General features: G+C 37.7%; 1 protein-coding gene across 2 annotated transcripts; it reads left to right on the forward strand.

Moving 5' to 3' along the window:
* Positions 1-1,382: 1,382 nt before the first annotated feature.
* Positions 1,383-20,822, forward strand: LOC127425062 (thyroid hormone receptor-associated protein 3-like). Of its 2 annotated transcripts, XM_051670691.1 has the most exons (12): positions 1,383-1,636; positions 6,509-6,662; positions 9,211-9,978; positions 10,497-11,093; positions 11,730-11,905; positions 12,316-12,427; positions 12,535-12,610; positions 13,896-14,056; positions 15,971-16,256; positions 16,455-16,601; positions 18,556-18,603; positions 18,967-19,108. In XM_051670691.1, exons 2-11 carry the CDS (start codon positions 6,535-6,537, stop codon positions 18,601-18,603), a joined length of 2,499 nt encoding a protein of 832 aa, XP_051526651.1. In that variant the 5' UTR covers positions 1,383-1,636; positions 6,509-6,534; the 3' UTR covers positions 18,967-19,108. The 2 variants fall into 2 exon arrangements, with proteins under 2 accessions (XP_051526651.1, XP_051526650.1); XM_051670690.1 differs by lacking the exon at positions 18,556-18,603 and having other exon boundaries at positions 18,967-20,822.
* The last annotated feature ends 1,821 nt before the right edge of the window (positions 20,823-22,643 follow it).

Consider the following 22,643-nt stretch of genomic DNA (forward strand, 5'->3'; position numbering starts at 1 on the left):
AAACTAAAACACAAAGCAAATTACAATCCTATCGGACTCTAAAATCAAACTATGAATTGGAAGAGTATCTCCTGACTGCCAGAGATACAAAGCAGAGACAGATCCTGAGTAAGTACAGGCTCAGTGAACACAACTTTACAACCATGACTGAACAAGAAAAAATCAAAACAATACTTGGAGAGGGACACACAGCAGCACTGGCTGCAAGATACGTTTTAACGTGTCACAGCCTGAGATACAGTGGGTGAATATGTTTTATGTGTTTTACCCCAGTGCATCACCCAATTGTTCACCACAGTGACCCTCAGTACATGTATGTGTATGAATATACTGTATGTGTATACAGTATGTAGACATGTTATTGATCTTCAGTTTTATGTCGTGTCAACACTGTGTTGTTTAACTGTCCTTAAACTACTGATTAATGCTTTATCTTTATTTTATTTATTTATTTATTTTACATACCTCTGCTTTGGCAGTATTGTAATATTAACAGTCATACCAATAAAGCCATTTTAACTGAATTGAATTGAGAGAGAGAGAGAGAGAGAGAGAGAGAGAGAGAGAGAGAGAGAGAGAGAGAGAGAGAGACATTCAGTCAATCATGGGCTCTTAAAATTAACCTAGCAAATACAAAAATAATGATTTTTCAAAATAGATCCAGGTGTAGGGAAAATAAATGCACCTTCAGAGCAGGAAACCAAGTCCTCCAACACACCCACGAATACACTTCTGTGGGACTAAAACTAAGTTTCAACAGGAAACTTAAATCTGGCTGTGAATGAAATGAAAGCAAAAGCAATGAGGGTCTTCTACATGCTTAAAAATACAATGCAATATGAAATTCCAATTAAAACCTAGCTACAAATCCTTAAAGCAATAACTGAACCAATTGCTCTGTATGGCAGTGAGATATGGGGACCCCTAAAAACCCAAGATTTTTCTAAATGGGAAAAAGAAGAAATCGAAACTCTGCATACCCAAATTTGTAAAAGCATCCTAAAAGTAAACATAGCGACACCAAACAACTCGTGCAGAGCTGAATTAGGACAATACCCCTTACTGATCAGTATCCAAAAAAGGGCTGGGAAATTCTATAAGCACCTAAAATGCAGTGAGCCGAGCTCATACCAGGCTAATATGCATATATGTATATATATATAAATTATTCATGTATTTATTTATTGATTGATTTATTTATATTTTCTTTATGTACTATATAATCATTATTTTGTTCATTGCTCATGTAATGGCCAATGCTTTGGCAATACTGCACAAGTCATGCCAATATAGCTCATTTGAATTGAATTGAATTGAGAGAGAGAGAGAGAGAGAGAGAGGAGAGAGAGAGAGAGAGAGAGAGAGAGAGAGAGAGAGCGCGCGCGCGAGCAAGCGGACCAGGAAGCGCTAAACTGTCTCGCAGTCGCAGAAACCTCTTTCGTTTTCTGAGGGGACCAAATGACTTCTTCTCGGACTGATTCTCTAATCCAAAACTTTACTTTTATAAATTAGTAGAGCTCATGAGAGAAATATGAGACATTTATAGAAAATCTGACTATTATTGATCAAGATAAGAGCGTCTCTTTCACCGCGTGCACGCATTGCGCTCATCACAATCAACTAACTAGCCCTTCAGGTGAGCCTGTTTTAACATAGTTTAACACTATAACGCTCAAATGTGTGCCATATTATGAGTGTATAGCTCTTAAATGTTGTTTTGAGTTATTTAGTTGTCCATGTGGTCGTTTTTGCTCGTTTTATGCGGTCTCAGATGAGCTAATAGTGCTCGTGTTAGCATAGTTGCTAATATAAAACGAAACATCTCGATTGTATCAGATTTTTAATGACGTTCTGTGTTTTTACTTGGATAATAAGAGTATTTAATATGTGATCTGGTGATTATATTTATAATGAACTATGTAATATCGTTTATTGTGAAGCCAGATAACGTTATTATCATTCTGACCACATGTATGTCGAGAGGCTGCAAATAATTTCTGTCCTGAAATTTACTCTCAAGACCTGTTTTTATATTTTAAATCTGTATTGTGTCTGATATGCTTTAAATTCACTGTTTGTTTCCACCAGATATAACCCATTCTTACTGTTAAATGGCTTTAAAATGAAGGTTTTACAATTTACAAAGCAATTTTTAGCTGAAGAATAGTGTTTTTTTGTTGCTGTAATTTGTGTTAAAGTGACTGACACACGAAACATAGTGAGCTGCACTTTAGGCACCTACAGAGTTGCCTACTTAGTGTTCCATAGCTCAGACAGCGTAGTAAATTTGCCTATCTTGACGACATATTAGGAACCTAGTTAAACTGCCTAACTAAACAGCATTTTTAGGTGTTTCAATGGGTCTCAAAAGCTTGTGAACTAGGTTTTTAAGTGCTGTCTTGGTAGGCAGCTCACTAGGTTTTGAGACACAACCAGTAAGTCTTCCTACTGATGATTAGATCAATGCAAGCATATTTAACTTCATGCATTTCCTGGAAAGATTACAAACTAGCTGCACTGGTTGGATTGTACTCTCTCTTGCATTTTAACGTTGAAAACCAAAACCCTGAATGACTGGGTGAAAATTGCTGTTTGGCAGCTGTTTCCACTTCCTGCTTAAACTGTCAATGCACAAAGACAAGATACACACAAGAGTCTTTCATGCATAATGACACACCTTTGCATCCTGAATAGTATTGCAGATCAATAAACTAGGGTTCTCATGTTACTAGTTAGCCTAAAAGCAATACAGGAGCAAGCAAAGCAGATCATTCATTCAGTAGCCTCCATGCAGGCTTTTGTAAAAGCTTAGAAGTGATGAGACATCAACATCGTGTAACATCTTGAAACTATACCGCCCTCTGATTTCGGGCTGCTTTCCAGCCCCTCATGTAAACAGTGTCCTGGGTTTCGTCTTTGTGCTTATAGAAAGCTTATTAGAAAACAGCTAATCTTGTCAACATGGTTAAAGGGATTCTTCCATCGCTGTAGTCAAACAGTTCTGACCTCCATTGGATTATATATAGTAGGTCAAGGTAAAAACACTGATGATGTGGTTATCTGTTAATCTGTTTGTCATTATGAAATAAAGCACACATGTTTGAAGACAAATATTGTGTTGGACTTTGTTAGCTAGTGGCACCAGTTACGGTAAGAACTGTGCTGTTTAATTACCGTCAGTCATTTCAGGTGAGAACAACAAATAAAACTTGGTGTGGTTTTAATGTAATAAAGGTATTTGTTTATTTAAATTTTTTGTGTAATATAATGTTTGTTTACATTTTATTATCTGGTTCAGCAATGTATTTTCCAAGTAATTCCATGTATTTTTAAAAATGCTGCAATCCCAGTAATGGGACACTCTCCATTTATAATTGTTGCTCTTAAGACAGATACAGAGGATTATTTTAATAGCTGAAAAAATACAGAAAATGCTGAATAAATTGTGCGCTGGAAGCCACTTTCATAGCTGACAGATACTGCGTTCAGTGGCAAGATTTCAAAAAGTTAAGCTCAATTGACTGTATTTGTGGCATAATTTTGATTACTACAAAAATGTATCTCAACTCATCCCTCCAAAAATCGTGATTATGTTGAGGCATTTACAATGGAAGTGAATAGGGCCAATCCGTTAACGTTAAAATAGTCAAAAGTATAGTCACAAGTAAACTATGCGTGTTAACCAGGGTTAGAAATTAACTTGTCCACTTTAGCATAAGGGTGCAACATAACGAAATGTGAAAAAAAAATAAATTCGGGGTCTGAATACTTTCTGAATGCACTGTATGTATTTGAAACTATATACGATGTTATTAATAAAACAACAGGGACTCATTGCGGGGGCTTTTTTTTTTTTTTGCGCCCTTATTTTGAATTTCGGGGTTATTTTTGCTCAGAGCCCACGTTAATTTCTGACCCTTTTGTTAACATAATTTTAGTGTGATAAAATTGCTTACTAACCTTTCTGTTTAAAGTTATGTCCAATTTTACAACTTTGTTGCCATGATGTGTTAACAGTAAAGCCCTAAAACAACCATAAAATAATGATAAAACAACTTATACACAAATAATAATACAAGTAATACACACGTTTTAACAGATGTGTTAATATAGTTTATAAAATTGTCATCTTCACATTTCTGCCCCAACTGCCTCAATGTATTCTCGATTTATTTTATTTGTATTGATTTTTAGGGGTCCAAGCACCGAAGGTGCTGGAACCCTATTGCATTTGTACTGATTTTCTTCTTATTAGGGGTTCAATTTGTGCCCGGCCGATATTAGCCTTTCACCGATATATCGTATCAGCGTATATGTTTACCGATATGTGCAGATGTGAAAACTTTTCAGAAATGCAGAAAACAATGCTTTAGAATTGGTGTCATAACGTAGTTTGTACAGCAGAGCGCGCTCCGACTCCAATGTTTACAGAGCTGACTCTTAAGCGGTGCGGAGTTAAGCGGTGTCTTCTCGGTAAGCTGCTAACTAGGTTGTGAAATACATACTGGAAAGTTAATAAACAATGACCCCATCATTTTCCCTTTTCAATATAACTAATATAGTGTTAACCCTGTCCCTGACAACCATGTCACTCGTCTGTTTGCTGTTAGCCAGCTATAGTTTGTCAGTGCAGTCAGTAATGTAGCAGATTGAAAGGTAAACATCAGAGCATCTATTTGCAGCTCAGCAGACAACGGTGCAGTGGTGGATTGTGTCTGTTGAGTGTTGATTTCACGCTATGTTGATACCTAGTTGGTGATGGTAGGATTCTGGCAGTCAGCACATTTGCATGGACTTGACCCGATCTGACAGTGGGGGCTGCTATAATTAACGATTAAAAAAAAAAATCACACTTTTTGTGCTATTACTCTTGAAATGTTTGTCCTATAGTCAGGTGCCTTATATCATTGAAATCGATTTTCCTCTGAGTCCTTGGGTCAAGATGAACAAAACTTGTTTATTTCTGCTCCAAAAAATGTTCCACCATTTAGAATTTTCTGAAAAAAATACTTTTTAGAACTCCTAGGCTGTTTGTCAATCATTTTCCTCTTGTCAACAACAAATAAAAATATTATTTCAACTATAATTGACATACGAAGGATGTACCACCGATTTTGTCCACTAGATGGAGCAGCAATTTTTGTTTTATTTTTTTATATGTATTGGTCCAACCACCAAAGGTGCTGGTAGCCTATTGTATTTGTACAGATTCTCTCCTTTTTTTTTTTTTCTTTTTTCTTTTTCTGCCCTAAAAGCGTATGGGCAGCAAAAACCGTAAGTTCAAGAGACACCGAACTTGGCAGGACGGTTCCAAATCCCCCCCATTACTCAGGCGCATCAGTGTCTAGATGGCGCTCTAATAAGCACCTTTATGTTTTGGCTCCTATCTTGCAACTGAGGGGCTAGAAACAAAGTTATTTTTTCTTCTGATTCCTTGGGTCAAGACGAACAAAACTTGTATCTCCGATATTATTTCTGTCTATAAAAAAATGTATATAATAAAAACCCTCCTAGGCCGTTTGTCTGGTTGGCTTGAACATTTTTACATCTAGGGACTGTCCTGACAACAAAAGTTTTTCTGATTTTTGATATGTCAAATTGTTTAGAAGATATTAAACCAATTAATTATTTGGGTTTGAACTGTAAATACTACTATGCATTTATTTGTGTGCACAAGGTCCAAACATGACAACTCAAAACGTATACACACCAGGATAGTCTGAGGACATGTGCTAAATTTAATCAATTTTCTCTTGTCAACAGCAAATAAAAATATTATTTATTTCAACAAGTAAATGCAGATGATGGTTGCACTACCCATTTTCACTAGATGGAGCAGCATCTAAGAAATTCCATTAAATCCTCTGACTTTGAGTTATTGCTCATGTAATGTAATATCTGTGCAGTAAAAATATCAGCAGCTATCCAACAAATGAAGAGCCTTATGAAATATTTGAAAAAAAAACTTCAAAAGTTTGTCGAGCAATCCAAAATCTCATTTATGCATGGTAAATCAAGAATGTATTACCGATTTTGTCCACTAGATGGAGCGCCAAGACTAAAAATCCTTGAAAATCCTCTTTGACTTAGGCTTTGACTTTAACTTTTTGCTCTTTTAATGTGTTGTTGTCCAGCAATCCAATATCTATTCTTCATCATCATCTTCTATTGTCATTCTAATAAAATTTGTGATAAAAAAAAATCTTTTGGAAGAAATTTGACACAAAACGGCTGTATCCCCAGGATCTATTGTGTCCAATTTAGCTATATTTTATCTATGACAAGTTTACTGAAAGCCTGTTGGTGGTGTTTAAAGGGTCTCTAACCTTTTTAGGTTGATCAAAGTTTGGTCGTAAGTATCTTGTAGGTGTCCTTTCTCCACAATTCTTTGTATCATAATGGTACATTGTAATACTGAAAGATTGAGAGAGAACTGCAGTACTAGTGACACTGAGTTATTTTTATGTATTTTTGCAATAACTCAGCCTCAATTTCCTTGTCTTTTTAGGTCTGAAAAGCACTGTAAGCACAAAGATGTCCAAGCCCCCGAACTCTGCATCTCATTCCCAGTCCAGATCCAGGTCCCGGTCTAGATCAAGGTCATATTCTCGATCTCACTCGAGGACTCGCTCTCGTTCAAGGTCCAGGAAGCGTCGCTACAGGTAGACAAAGTCGAGAGTTTGACTGTATTCTGAAGTAGTTTTTCAGTAGGGTTCTCTTATTGTTCGGAATTTAAACAAGCATTTATAAATAAGTGTCTAATGAATTTATAAATGTGAACATCCAACATCATTCTACATGTCTTAAAACATCATTCTTAAGACCCCATAAAATGGATTGACAAGTACAGTTCCCTTTGTTAACGTAATTTCCTATTGAAACAGGAAGATGGGGCAGAACATATCAAAGGGCTTTTTAAGTTTTTTTAAAATATCTTAGCAAAACTACACTTTCTGGCGTGTACTGTGGACGAGTGCAATGAAGACACTTTCAAAATGTGTAAAGCAGGTGGTATTTATCAATTAAGCGGGCATTCTCATTCTAGAGAGCTTACAAAACAAAAACAACACAAATTTGTAAATGCCAGTGTGTATAAAATGAAAAAAGTTTGATCCCTTGTTCCAAAAGAGAAATGTGATTCTTGCGATACCAGTCAAGAAAATACCCTGGTCGTATTTAACCCCAAATCAATAGAAAATAGAATCAATATGAAATCATTTTTTGCATAAAGAATTTTTTTTTTTTTTTATTTTTTTTTAGGACCTTTAAGATTTTTTGCATTGTGACATTATTTTCAGGACCCTTAAGCATGTTACCCCTCCAATTCTCATTCATGTCTGATGCATTGCTATTCCCATTGTTTTCAATCATGATTTTCATCACCGTAACAGTCATTTCTTCTACTGTATTACAGTTGTATGATGATTTTTGTTTGAATTAAAATCAGCAAAATTGAAAGGCAGTAATGCTAGAGTAATGCTAAGATGTTCAAGTACTTTACAACTAAATAATATATAACTTTTTTCACATCGCTGTATTGAGAATATCACTATCACCATCTTTTTCCGCAAAGCTGTAATGAGAATTGGAGGGTAAAATGAACTCATTGTGAAAATGTTGTGATGAGCCTTTTAGAAATTTTTTTTTTTTGCACAACTGAGGATAGTTTGATCACTTTTAATAATATAGTAAGCAATAAGTAATTATGTACAACCATTGAATAGTGATATATCTTTGTTCAAACACCAGCCAAAGCTTTTAATTGTTGAGTGACACACTTATGTAAGGTTATGTGTTAACTTACCATCTCCAACAACATCCGAGGTAACTGTATCTCACGATTTTACTTTAATTTATCCTTATAAATAGTAAGTTGAGGGTTATAGAGCACCTCGTTTCGACTGATATTCATGATGTCCATCAACAGTGCGCTATCACTTTAATTCAGCTTATGCAGCAAAAATAGACTCTGCGCCGAAACGATCGCAGCAGTGCAGTTTCTGCTTTCGATGTGAAAAGTAACCTGTTAAAATGGGTGACGAAAAAATATACACTGCTTTGGCATGCAGTGTGCAACAGGCATTACTCTTATTTACCTTTTCGAATGAAAAGGTGCAAACAGTAAGTCATTATTTTGTGTTTGTGGTGTAGTGAATGTTCAGATTAGTTTGTGGAAAATTTGGATCATAATACCATAATAGTAAAGCTCTTTTGCTTTGTGTAATATCCTGGAAATTGGTAGTTGTAGAAAGAGAATGACAAACTTCATATGTTTTGTTGGTAGTAAATTAAGTTTGAAGTTCCTTTATGGGGAGTTTCAAGTAATTTCCACTTTGTATATACAGTTGAAGTCAGAAGTAAACTCAGTTTTTCACAATTATTGATATTTAATCATAGAAACCATTCCCAGTCTTAGGTCAGTTAGGATCACTACTTTAAGAATGTGAAATGTCAGAATAATAGTAGAGAGAATTATTTATTTCAGTTTTTCTTTCATCACATTCCCAGAGGGTCAGAAGTTTACATACTATTTGGTAGCATTGCCTTTAAATTGGGTCAGACGTTCTGGGTAGCCTTCCACAAGCTTCTCACAATAAGTTGCTTGAATTTTGGCCCATTCCTCCAGACAGAACTGGTGTAACTGTGTCAGGTTTGTAGGCCTCCAAGAAGTAAGATCTTTGTCCCTATGTGCACTTGCAAACTGTAGTCTGGCTTTATGGCAGTTTTGGAGCAGTGGCTTCTTCCTTGCTGAGCAGCCTTTCAGGTTATGTCGATATAGGACTAATTTTACTGTGGATATAGATACTTGTTTACCTGTTTCCTCCAGCATCTTTGTAAGGTCCTTTGCTGTTGTTCTTGGATTGATTTGCACTTTTCACACCAAACTACGGCTGCGTGGTCCCATGGTGTTTATACTTGCATACTATGTATGTAACTTAGTAAGTTTATAATTAAGGCATACAGTTAAGCAGTGCAATTAGACATTCAATGGTAAAAGGAGCTGTTAGAACAGCTTGTGTTGTGAAATTCAAGGGAAATGATAAAGCACTATGTCAATGAAAGCACAACTTAGCCAAATGATCTTTGCTTGCTCATTGCAAATGCCACACTGGCTCATTGCAACTACAACAGTTGCTACAACAGTTGTTTTATGGTGCCCTCAAGTGGTCATGAACCATAACTGTATCTCTCCCTCTATGTTTCCTTTAGTTCCAGATCAAGATCCCGTTCACATAGCAAGGAGAGGAACTATTCTACCAGAGATTTTCAGGGTAATCGTGGATATAACCGTGGTTTCCGTGGCTACCGGAGGCCCTTCCAGTACAACCGAGGCAGAGGTCGCGGCTACTTCCCGCGAGGTAATTATCACAGAGGTGGCGGTCCTTATGGTTACCGTTCCAACAACTGGCATGGCCATAGAGACCAGCAGCAGCAGTATGACCCCTCTTACAGCCCTAGGAGGGGGCGCTCTCGGTCCCATTCACCTCGAAAGCGTTCAAGAAGTCGAAGCAGATCGCGCCATTCCAATAGATCATCCTCTGGGCGTTCCAGACGCTCAAGCTCCTCTTCCCGCTCCTCGTCTCCACGACGACGCAACACTAGCTCTGGAAGACCCCATTCAAAAGACTCCAAGGGAAGGGGCTCACCTGGCGAGAGTAAGGGATCCACCAAGGAAGCATCTAAGCCTACAGGAAGTACCACTGACGAACCTTCTAGTAAATGGGAAGCCCTGAGCGATTATGATGCTAGCCCCAAAAGCTCAAGCAATGCAATATCTACCGGCGGTCAGGCAGAGGCTAAAGTGTCCCTTTCTGGAGGTTCTGGCAATGGCGGTTCACTGTGGCGGAGCATTGGTCCTACCAACAAGAGCCCGCCAGCAAAGGCATCAACTTCAACTGGCTTTGGCTTCGGCTTCTTTTCAAAGGAAGATGTGAAGGCAGGGGACAAATCAGCATCCATCTCGACTGCTTTCAAAAAGTATGTTGGTTGTTCTTTTGTGTTGTCTTTTGGATGTTTTCCCTCTTTCCTTTTGTCTTCCTGGCAGTTTTTAACGATAATCATCATTCTCTCAAATGTGTTTAGTCCTTGTACAGTGACAAAGATCCTTGGAAGAATAGAGCTTATAATGGAAACCAGCTAATTTCAAACTCAAATGTCACATTCCATAACTTGCTGGGCGTTTCCCTGTGCAATGAGGTTGTTTGCAATCCCATAATTTAGGAGATAAAGTTTAATGATGTAAGTATGGAATAAAAAACCCATCCTGGTTAGTCGTGTCTGCATTTCTGCACAGTTGAACCATAAGTTTGCGCATGATTCATTGTCTTGATCGTTTTTATTTTTTTGTTGTAAGTAACTTTTCTGATCTTGCTGTGATCATTAAAAGGTGTTGGAAATTTGAGCAGTCACACAGTTCCTGGTTTCAAAATTTAAATGTTGTCTAATACAATCTGCTCCTTGTACGACTATCTGATTTACATGTGATTGTTTACCAGGTTTTTGGCAGAAAAGAAACAGCCAGACAGGGATAACGGCCGTGGTGAGGCTTTATCTACGGGAGACGCTGATAATGAGAAGGGCAGTGGTAAGTCAAGAGGCATTTTTGACACGTCGGATTCTGGCTTCGACGGCTCAAAGACTGATAAAGGACTTCCTTTTCTCGACCCTGAGGAAGAGTACCACCGCCAGGAAATGAAAGACAGGAAGAGTGAGGAAGAGTCCAAATATAAAGACAAAGTCCCTCTTTCATTGCGAGACTTCAGTGAGGAGCGTTTCGGAAAATGGGATGACTCTGTCTATCTCTCTAACAAAGGTTCTTCACAGAGGGATGAAGACGTAGAGGAGGAACTGGATGAGGAACTTTACCGAAGTCGGAAGCACGCGGCAAGAAAGGAAGAGAAAGCCGCCAAGAAGAAAGAAAAGAAAAAGAGCAGGATAAGTCTGTCCTCTCCATCGCCCCCTAGAGGATCGGAGAATAGAGGCAGGCCAGTGTTCCCAGCTGGAAGAGAGGCCTCGCCCCCAGCCAAATCCTCAGTGAAGAGAGACTCACAGTTTAATTTCAGTGTAAAAGCATTTACTGATGAAGGAGAGAGGTATGTGTATTAAGGCTGTCAAATTAATATTCCATTATTAGTCGAATTTAACATAAAAATGCTCATTGGATGTGTTGCAATTTTGGATGTGTGCTAAGCACTTACAGTGACTTGCGGGCCATTCAGACCGATTGCATTCTTGGGTTAAAACAGTCTGTGCAGTCTGTGTTGATGAGGAAATTTGTGTCACGCGTACTGTGCGCCGAGTGATCAGCAACTCGGACAACCAAAGTATAGTTTGGGCTTAAGTTATAGAATCCTCTATAAAAGAGTTATTTCTCATTTTACTTTATGAACTGACTAAATCTTTTGACTTTATCATTCTACACACTTTTGTTAACAGACAGATGTTCTTTGCAATAAAAATAGCTATGACAGTTCTGATTGGTTAATACTGGTTCTTTGCGCCCTATGGGACATAGGAGACGATGTCAGTTGAAAAACCGGATATCTTGTAGATTTTTTTTCCCCCCTACTTGATCAAATATATTAATAATTCAAATGAATTTAGTTTCTCGGCTATGTGAATGAAATGTTTCTTAAAATTACATTTACTGTTTTTCTAGTCGTGTTTATTTTGTTGTCAGTCCAGTATAACTACTGCACACGTTTATCACTCTCAATGCTTTCCCTCAGCTCAACTGGTGCATTAGGTAAAGAAAGACATTTGTCACGGGATCTTGTGCACCCTGGTAAAAAAGATCATGAGGAGTTTCGCTCAATCTTCCAACATATTCAGGCTACTCAGCTTCGCAGGAGCCCTTCTGAGCTATTTGCTCAACACATAGTCACCATCGTACATCATATTAAAGGTAATTCCAGTCTAGGCTGGTGGTCTTTAAAGGGATAGTTCACTCAAAAATGAAAAATTTTCATTTACTCACCCTCATGTTATTCCAAACATGTATGACTTTCTCTCTTCAGTGAAATACAATAGGAGATGTTCAGCAGAATGTGTGGAAAAAAGGTTGCAGTGATGCAAAGTGAATGGTGACTGAGGCTAACACCGCCAAACATCTCCTTTTGTGTTCCACTGTTTAATTTTTGTGTAAATACTTCTGAATGCTTTGGTTTGGAACAACAAGGGAGGGTGTGTTTTGAGGTACCTCAGGGTTCTGTCCTCGGACCATTTTTGTTTGTGACATTTTATGAGAATTTGGCTCAATTTTTGTACTTTTCAATATGATGACATCCATTCAATTATTTTTTTCCATCTCTCTAGCTCAACATTTCCAGTCATCTGGGTTAACTCTGAATGAGCGATTTGGAATATACCAAAGAAAAGCGGCAGAGGTGGAAATGATGAAGCCAAAGAAGAGTCCTGAAATCCACAGGTAGGTGTGACTCCTTTCCACTCAAACACCCGTAAATACTTATTTGTAATGGTTTAGTTGCCTTGTTCATTTTCCCCATCATAATTCCTCTACATGTTGTATTACAGGAGAATCGATGTGTCTCCCAGTGCTTTTAAGAAGCACACTCGCCTGTTTGAAGATTTCGAAGAGAGCAGCTACAAGGTGACACAGAGCGTTTTCAAATCTGACATTCCTGCCCAAATGTGTACCAGCTGAAACAGCAGAAATGTGCTATGAAGTGTCTAATGCTTAAACACAAGAACCCCAATTGCAGTGTTGTATTACTGAGCGTTATGCTCTCACCCTCCAGCCTTTGTCGTATGATTAATCGTGGGTATATACTTGCCCAAACAAAATGGCTAATCAAATGGAAGTGACAATTGATCCTGTGTCCAAGCCTTTCACTGGACCGCTAACCAATACCATAGTAAGTATATCTCCTCAAAAATGTGTCTATAAAAAAACGTGAGGCTCAGTACTAATTAATATGAGGAAAGTAAGGAGCATGCTGCTTTCTCATGAGATCTGTGCGTTTTCTGTCATGTGTTAATGGATTTATGTCACAAATTCAGTGGATGTTACATTACCATCAGATTGCACAATCCCAAATTAAATTCTGAGACCAACTAATACTGTTTGCAAAGTCAGAGAGGGTGACTGAATAGAAATTAGTCTGCAATTTGAGGTTATTCCTAAAATGGCCAATAGATGGGGTTTTTCAGCTGGGTTTTCACATTCACAATTAAAGTCATCTGCTTTTCAGTGTGAGAACTGTTCTCAGTGTGTTCTTGTTAATTTAGCTTTACTTTTATTCAAATTTGTACTTTTCCCGGGTTAACCCAAATCCTTAAATGTATCTTAAGTTGAAGTTTAATTTTAAGTTGAATTCAAAACATTTATTGAAATCGCATTGTAGTCCAACTTAGTCTGGCAAAGCTTATGTTGCATTCACAATCTTGGAATTACTGCAGTTAAGTCATTTTTGACCATTTAAAACTGTTTAACTCAATCCTATTAAGTTAGAAATGAAAACTCCAACTTCTCTCCCTTGACTGTTGTGATGTCATGTAAAAACAACCAAAATGGAAGCAGATTCAATGTTTATTCAGATGGTTATTTGGCTTTCTCTACACAGTTATATTTAATATATCATTTTGTTTTAGCCAACCTAACCTGATAAGCATTTTTGGTTTAGGATTCTGCAAAAGATGAAGAATTTAACGATTAAGTATTTTTCTGTCAACAACAATAAAGTGGATCTGTTTGCCATTATTACGTTTTCATAGAAACTAATGTTTGGAGTTTGTTCTTTCATACTTGCTGTTATTTCGACAACTTTGACACATCTGGGCTTAAAAAAAATGTACCTTAAGATTACAGGGTGTATACAATATACAGTATTCAACTAAATGTGTTAACACTTCTGGTCATTGTTGTGTCTCCACAGGATCTTGGTAAAAAGCATGAAGGTGATTCATTGGACCTTCGATTTGCTATTGAGCGCCGTAAAAAGGACCCTAAACGAGAGGGTGGAAAGAGTTCAGCTGGATCACGCACACCCAGCCATGAGCTCTCACCTGACAGATCCTCCAAACACAAGAAGTCAAAGTATGTTTCATTCAAGCCTTTGTTCTAGACTGATAATGTAATGATATTGAGTTCATATTGACTAATCTATTGTCATTTGCAGTGAAAGACGGTTTGTTCTTTTTGTACAGCTTATTTCACAGTTTTTTGCAATTTGTTTAATTCGAAGAGCTTAACATACAGACTCTTCATACTTAAATTTGTAGATAGTTTCAGCCTTAAGTGTGCTATATATTTCATTATAAACTTTACTTTTTAAGTTACACCATCCACCATTCAAAATGATGACGTCATTGCAAAATTTCTATACAGAATTCTGATTAGTCTTCTTTATTGCATTTATTATTTGCATACTAAACTGTGATTTGGTTTTGTTGTCTGTTTAATCATTTATAGCCATCTTGCATTGCCAAGATGTTTTTATGATAATTTTCATACGGCTATTTCCTTGAAGAAATGCAAATCTAGTTACATCTCCTCATACTTCAGACAGTTTACTGGAAATGAGTGTCATTGGCCCTGTTTTCACCTGATATTTAGATGGATTTTTGGTGATCAAATCCAAAGTCGACAAGCAAGACACATCACCGTTTACATGTGGTCATAATGTGTCTCTTTTAACCACTCATGTTCGGATTTCAAGGGCTGGGTCTCTGATTTCATGGCAAATACATCAGTCACTATTTCAGTGTATTAATGCATGATAAAGCGTAAAGTAGTAAAAGAACAAAAAGAGCGTGGGAAAAAATCTGCACACCATTTCTCCCTATTTTATTTGCATTCAATCAAAGTGCAAATTTGATTTTTCAAGCAGAATAATTTGAGGAGTACCTGTGTTAAATGTGAACTGAAATTTTTGTGCATGTGCACTTTTTCAGATTTGTGGGGTCGACTACTAATGTTTGTTTTTAGTTGTGGTGCTTTTAATGAAAGACGCATTTCTCTAATTAAGAGACGCAACTTCTTGGGAAGCGTTTTTGCATGAAGATAGCTTGCTGTGCTTAACAGTGTATAACAGCCAGCACGGTAAAACCCTCTGCAAGAAGTTTGGTCTCTTTAATGCTTTAGGTTTAGTCCTTTCATGTGCTGCTGTTACAGCAAAGTGCTGCAACAATAAATCAAGACTATCACAGTTGGACTTTAAATCCTCTGCTGTGAGAAATGTTCTTGTATTTGTGAGGTTTTGTGGAGAGATTAAAGTATTTTTCTGATTCTGTCCGAGACGGCTTAAATGAATAGTTGCAGTAAAAAGGTTTAAACTGCTTGATGTCGTGAACTAGATATGTACCCGCAATATTTTCTAATATAAGGATCGCCCTGAAGCACTCTGGTTACATTATATCCTGCCATTCTGCATTCAGGATTCGGATAAGAGGTTTTGTGGAGCTTCTTATGTGCAAATGTTGTAGTTATTTAGCATATTTATGTTAAATATCCTTTCATTACCATTTTAAAGTGCTGCACTTAGCGTCTGTATGTTCCTCTGAAACTGTGTGATCAGGGTCACGTACACATAACAGAGCCTAATTCTACATTATTATCCTTAACACTGACTAGTCGGTTATAGAAACTGGTCGTTTTGCACATCCTTACTTTCGCCAACATGCGAATCTGGTTGAAGTGGACAAATCACTAAATGTTTTGGGCCTGCCTTTAGTGTCATCCCGTTTCAAACCGATCTCCCAAAATGCATCTTTATACCAGGTGTACATTGGGTCATTCTTTGTGTAGAACTGATTAAGAAAAAATGTTTTTAGCTTTGCACAGATGACTACCAGTGTTCTTATCACCTGTCTCAACACCCTGTAATCACAAGCTGAATTACTATAGCTCTTTGCTCCTCTGCCGTTTTCAAACCATGTGTTAAGCACTGACTCATTATCTGTCAGTAGCTGATTGAATGGATCGTTTTGACCTCTGTTCTCCTTTCTGAAGGAAAAGCAAGAAGAAAAGAGCGCGCTCTCCTTCCTCTTCCTCCTCTTCATCTTCCTCTCCCTCCCCTCGTCCATACAGAGGGAGGGAGTACCATGGGGAGGAGCACATGGAGGGAGGAGTGGGGTTTAATAAGGCTCGTCTGGGGTCCAAGGAGTACCTCGGGCCCATGGAGCGTGGCGTCCCCCGGGACTATGAGGGTCATATGGACAGGGGTTATGAGAGGGGCAGAGGAGGGTACGATCGAGGAGGATATGACAGGGGTCGTGGAGGTTACGACCGGGGGTTTGTAAGTGCCATACTCCACTGTGACCTGTGACCATGATATTGCTTATTGATATGTTACTATAATTCTTTTAAAAGATTATCAAATTATATGTTCATAAATATTGCTAATGCCAAATTGTGTTCTTAATTCTTTCTTTCTGATTTTGGCCGTATAATAATGTCTATCTGCTGCTGATCTGTGTTTCTCTTGTATTTGCAGCCCAGAATGAGAGGTAGAGGATGGAACAGGGGAAATTACCCAGTCAACAACCCCAACAATAACCCTCCGAATATGGGCGGCCCCCCACGCCCCCAAGAGGAGGAGTGGGACCCTGAATACACCCCCAAGAGTAGGAAGTACTTCCAGGTAAGCTTTAGAATCGATCACACCATATCACATTGAAGGGAATAAATGGTCAACCAATGTTCTTTTTCAATATACAAATGAAATAAAAAATATAGACATATATGATATCATAATTTTATGTAGGCAAATAGGGCTGCACGATATATAGAATTTATCGAAATATCGCGATATGCATATCGCAAGGACTTGCGATAACAAAGATTTTAATACAGTAACGTTCAAGGCGACGCAGAGAATAGACTGGGCGCCCGGTTGTCACTTGGTGTGTCTGCATGCAGTGTGCATAGGTGCTGACTCAAATGATGGAGCGTCACAATTTGTGCATATGTAGCTGTAACCGGCGCGGTCCTGTGCTTTCACTCTGCGTTGTGTGTGCAGTTAATAATGAGACCAGACACCAGTATGCAAACTCAAACTTGGGTTGTTATTTGGCTGTTGTGGTCTGTGCGGATTGGTTTCAATTAATAGATTGTCCCGTGAAATCATTCATGTCAGTCTTAAGTTCAGTGTGGACTGACAGCAAACACTTTTGGACATTATTTTTCAAAATAAAAGTCCCACATTGAATTAACTAATTTTGAAAATTAATACAAACATGAATTACAGTGTAAAAAGAATACAAAATATTTTACAACACACAGTTTTCTTTGCGATATCCCACAACTTTATATTCGTTATTCGTTACTTTTTACAAAATAAAAATAATTGTATATATTATATGCTATTTTGAACAAAAGACAACTATGTTAGTGATCTCTAGAATAGATGGCCCTTTTTTATTCCAATAAATTTCCAGGAACATTCCAGGTTCAATACAAGTTAAGCTCAGTTGACAGCATTTGTGGCATAATGTTGATTATCACAAAAATTAGTTTCGACTTGACCCTCTTTCTTTAAAAAAAAAAAAAAAAAGCAACAGTCTGGGTTACAGTGAGGCACTTACAATGGAAGTGAATGGGGCCAATTTTTGGGGGGTTTAAAGGCAGAAATTTAAAGCTTATAATTTTATAAAAGCACTTGCATTAATTCTCCTGTTAAAACTTGTGTATTATTTGAGCTGTAAAGTTGTTTGCCATTTTTACAGTAGTTTTAGGGTTTGTTGACATTACATCATCATGGTAACAAAGTTGTAAAATTGGCTATAACTTTACACAGAATAGATTAGTAAGTGATTTTATCACACTAAAATCATTTTTTACATGCATATCCTTTGTCTTGTGACTATACTTTTGGAACAGTGAGTATTTTAACGTTCAAAAATTGGCCCCCGTTATAAGAGCCTCACTGGAACCAAGATTTTTGCTTTTTTTTTTTTTTTTTCTTTTAAAGAAAAGGAGGGATGAGTCAAAATAAATTGCACTGAACCCGGAACATTCCTTTCAGTTTATTTGGGTGGTGGGGTTTCCGATGTTCCGTGCACTTCAGTGACGTCGTCACAGGATTACCGTATCACATTTTCCAACAATTTATCACATATCGCATTTTTCCTCCATATAGTGCAGCCCTATTGGCAAATGAGATGTACAGAAAATTGCTGAAATTTAAATTAGTTTTCAGCGTTTATTCTGTGTGAGAAATTCAGTTAATTATAGAAAACAAACAAATGTGTAATCCATTTACAAGGCTTTTTTGAGTTTGTAACTGACACAATTCTGTTATTCGGCCAAGTGTATTTGATATAATCGGTCAATAAACACAAAATGGCTAAATATTTGCAGAGTAATAGCGATGGCTGATAATGGCCTATGACGCTGATATCAATACAGATACTGGATTTTTTTTTTGTGCTGTTTTTAGTTTATGGGCCTAAACTGCAAATTATCACACATCTAATTTTATCAGTTATTAACAACAACATAACATTTTCAGTCTTTTAACAGATTTGAATTTAATTAAATGTATAACAAACAATCGTTATGACTGAGCGCTGTCTGCGGCTACTTGTGTCTTTCAGAATTTCTGCGAGTTGAGACGAGAGGAAGGAGAAATAGATGACTCATAGGCAACTATTTGCTTAGTTCTTTCTTTGTCACTTTGAATCTTATGAACCGCAATAACTTTCATGGTTAATACATAATAAAATCCCTAGCTTAGTAAAAACCATTTATATGATTATCGATCCTCTCGATACAACATCAGTGTCGGAAGTCTCTGTGCTTTAAGATCGATCTACCGATCCCTACCAAGTAATCTGTCTGGCCCATACATTGATCTGTTACTGGAGGGTATCAATTAACCTTTAATATTTCACACTTTCTATTTTCTTGAAAGTGAAAAAAACAAAAACAATTTCCCTTTCTTTGTGTTTCTCTTTCTTTGTTTGTTTGGTTTTTTTTTCTCCCATTTATCTCTCGCCCAACTGTAGCATGATGATCGGGACAAGGAAGGTGAGATGAAGTGGTTGGAAACTCGGGGCCGTGGCAGAGGAAATTTCCCGCGTGGCAGAGGCACTTTTATAATTCGCAAGAGTGGCGGCAGCCCCAAGTGGACACATGACATGTTCCAGGGTAACGCTGAGGGGGGAGACATGGGAGACGGCAGCGCAGAGCACAACCTCAAGGATGACGACAAGTCTGCCGAAAACACTGCTTCCAAGCCATAGATTATTATAGAATTACATAGAAAATTCTGTCATTTACTCACCCTCTTGTTGTTTCAAACTTGCATGACTTTCTTTAATTGCATGAAGAAGAAAAATGCAAATAATGTGAAAGTTGACTGAGGCTAACATTCTGTCTAACATCTCTTTGTGTTCTACGGAAGAAAGTCAAGACAGGTTTGGAACAACATGAGGGCATGACAGAATTTTCATTCGTGGGTGAACTCCATCTTTTTTCCTTCCCTGTCTCGACAAATGTAGTTCAACAGCAGCTAGCGCAAAGTGAGCCACCCGGAGAAGTGTATCCCTGATGCACTGTAAAAGCCCTGTATAGTAGAGCCGTGTGGATTGTATCAACAAACATTCTATAAGTTGCAATGGGAAACCGCTTCTGTTTATTTTTCACATTTTTATGTCATGTGTTTTTTCCTTTTGTTTGGGGGGTGTGGGAGGTATAAAAATAAAAAATGAATCATTGTCATTCAGTGGTTGAAACAAAAATTGATCCTGGAAAGGGGAGGTACCCTGCAGAGAATGCCTCGGTGAAAACATGTTGGCTGGGATTCACACAGATGTGTGCTTTGTGTTTGTTTAAAGTGCAATAGAAAAATCAATGCACTTGTGCCTTAGATTTAACTGCAGTTTTACTTATTTTTTGTATTTTGCTGATAGATCGTCCCTTTTTGTTTTGAATTGCATGTAAGTTCATGCATATATGATGCAATCATTTATGTTACAGTCTCATTGGACTAGGTTTTAGTGTCTCATTGGAGCATATCTCTGTGTGGACCAATCCACTGTTAACTGGAACTCAAAAGTTTTACTGTAAAAAAATGTATAGTAAATGGGTTCTTTCATATTTGACATCGCATTTAAATTAGTTTAATTTCTGCCCGTAAATGATACCCCTAATGACAACTTTAAATGTAAAGAGGAAGAATAAAAAAAACAGACAAATTACTATATGCATTGTAATTACAATTTGTTTTCAATTATGAGGGAAAAAAACATTATATTTTTTTAGATGCTTATTCGTCCGATTTTAAAGTGTAGATAATTACTTCAGTCCAAGAACATGCAAGGAGCAGATTGTGATACATTTATCGCGGCCTTTGTATACAAACAAAAGCTATGAACCAGAATGTATAAAAGTTGTCACCTGCATGTGTAGATTAACAGACCGTTGTACATTTACATTTATTTGGCCATAAGCTCATTAACATCTGAATGCTGCACTGTATAGGTGTACTGCAACTATACACTGCTCTGTAAAAGGTAGGAACTGTATTTGAGAGAATTCTAAAGGACTCAGCTGCTTATACCTTATAGACAACCTGCTATGTGATGACATTACTGTAATGCTGTGACTCAGAACTTCTGTTAACATTTTACCAACTGCTCAGTCAGTGCTTTCAGTCTCCATGGTGATTATGAAATAAAGCCGTCCTCTGTTATAAGTAGTCATGTTTTTGTTTGAAGCTACGTTGGCTCTTTAAGACATGAGTTGTAACAGCTGCTTTCAACAGCTGGAACTGTTTAACGATTGTATGAAGAAGTTCAGCTGCATTTATGCGCTGAGATTTGAACTGCTTTGATAATTAAATCCACAATATTTAATCAAATACAGTTGGCTTTTTCTAATGTTTTTGACACATTTGTTCATAATAGTTTGGCTATGTTTTGAACAGCAGACTACCATACTGCGCATACTAATGCTGCAGTATGTAGTATTTATACTCTGCATAGTATGCAAATGTTTGTTGTGCATGGATACAGACCTACATTTGGCAAAATGTTTTGTTCACAACAGTACACGCTGCAGTGCAGGGCCGTAGCACGGTAATCTGGGCCCCTTTCCTATAAAAAATACTGTTTAGAATTTGTTGTGGGGCCCCAAGGACCTTTGGGCCGCTAGAATCGTTACCACCTTTCGCCACAAGCTACGGCCCTACTGCAGTGCTTTTTTCTGTGTGACAAACGATCTGGAAATAGTAGTTGCAATTTTTCCATGTCTTGACTTAAGATTTGACTGATAATAGTTAACACTTTTTTTCCTTTTATTATCCAAAATTGTATTTTTTGCTGGACGCCACTCACTAAATTAAAACCTGTATTGTCTTAAAGTAATGTGACAACAGTGTAGCATGCTACTGTTTGAAATATCTATCTCTGCAAAATGCATACTGTTTCACATATTATGCAGTATACAGTACAGTGCTGTTAAAGTATTTGATCCCTTCCTGATTTATTCTATTTGTGTATTTTTCATACTAAATTGTTTGATATACAAATGAGAAACAAAGGCAATCTGAGTAAACACAGTTTTCATATATATATATATATATATATATATATATATAATTGAAGCAAAGATGTTATCCAATATTTATATCACCCATGTGAAAAAGTAACTGCCCCCTTAAACTTAATAGCTGGTTGTGCCACCTTTAACAGCAACAACTGCAACCAAACGCTTTGACAACTGGAGATCAGTCTTCACAACACTGGTGGAATTTTGGCCCACTCTTCTTTGCAGAAGTGCTTTAGTTCAGCCATATTGGAGGGTTTTTGAGCATGAGCTGCTCATTTAAGGTCTTGCCACAGCATCTCAATCAGTTTCAAGTCAGGACTTCGATAGGCCACTCCAAAACTTTAAACTTCTTTTGATCCATTCAGAGGTGGACTGACTCCTATGCTTTGGATCATTGTCTTGCTGCATAATCCAGTTGAGCTTGAGCTTCAACTCGCAGACTGATGACTGGACGTTCTTCTATAGGATTTTCTGGTAGAGAGCAGAATTCATGTTTCCCTCAATTGCAAGTCGTGCTGTCCCTGATGCAGCAAAAAGCATCACTACACCATCACACTACCACCACCATGCTTGACCGTAGGTATGATGATCTTTTTGTGGAATTCTGTTTGATTTACGCCAGATCTAACGGGATCCCTGTCTTCCAAACAGTTCCACTTTTGATTCATCAGTCCATAGAAATTCTCCCAATATGTTTGAGAATCATCAAGGTGTGTTTTGGCAAAATTCAGATGAGCCTTAATGTTCTTCTGGGTTAGCAGTGTTTTTCGCCTCGCCACTCTTCCGTGGATGGCATTTTTGGCCAGTGTCTTTCTGATAGTAGATTCATGAACAGTGACCTTTATTGATGCGAGAGAGGCCTGCAGTTCCTTGGACGTTGTCCTTGGCTTTTTTGTGACTTCCTGGATGAGTCATCGCTGTGCTCTTGGAGGAATTTTGGAAGGTCGGCCACTTCTGGGAAGGTTAACTACTGTGCCAAGTTTTCTCCATTTGGAGATAATGGCTCTCACTGTGGTTCTTTGGAGTCCCAGAGCCTTTGAAATAGCTTTGTTACCTTTCCCAGACTGATGTATTTCAATCACCTTTTTCCTCATTTCTGGAATTTCTTTCGACCTTGGCATAGTGTGCTACT

This window comes from Myxocyprinus asiaticus, chromosome 34 (assembly GCF_019703515.2).
Source record: "Myxocyprinus asiaticus isolate MX2 ecotype Aquarium Trade chromosome 34, UBuf_Myxa_2, whole genome shotgun sequence".
Taxonomy (NCBI): domain Eukaryota; kingdom Metazoa; phylum Chordata; class Actinopteri; order Cypriniformes; family Catostomidae; genus Myxocyprinus; species Myxocyprinus asiaticus.

Excerpts from the sequence above, each read along its gene's own strand:
- LOC127425062 (XM_051670690.1), top strand. The coding sequence starts at position 6,535 with ATGTCCAAGCCCCCGAACTCTGCATCTCATTCCCAGTCCAGATCCAGG. Across the intron at positions 9,979-10,496 it reads ATCTCGACTGCTTTCAAAAA|GTTTTTGGCAGAAAAGAAAC; the intron begins GTATGTTGGTTG and ends ATTGTTTACCAG. Across the intron at positions 12,428-12,534 it reads AAGAGTCCTGAAATCCACAG|GAGAATCGATGTGTCTCCCA; the intron begins GTAGGTGTGACT and ends GTTGTATTACAG.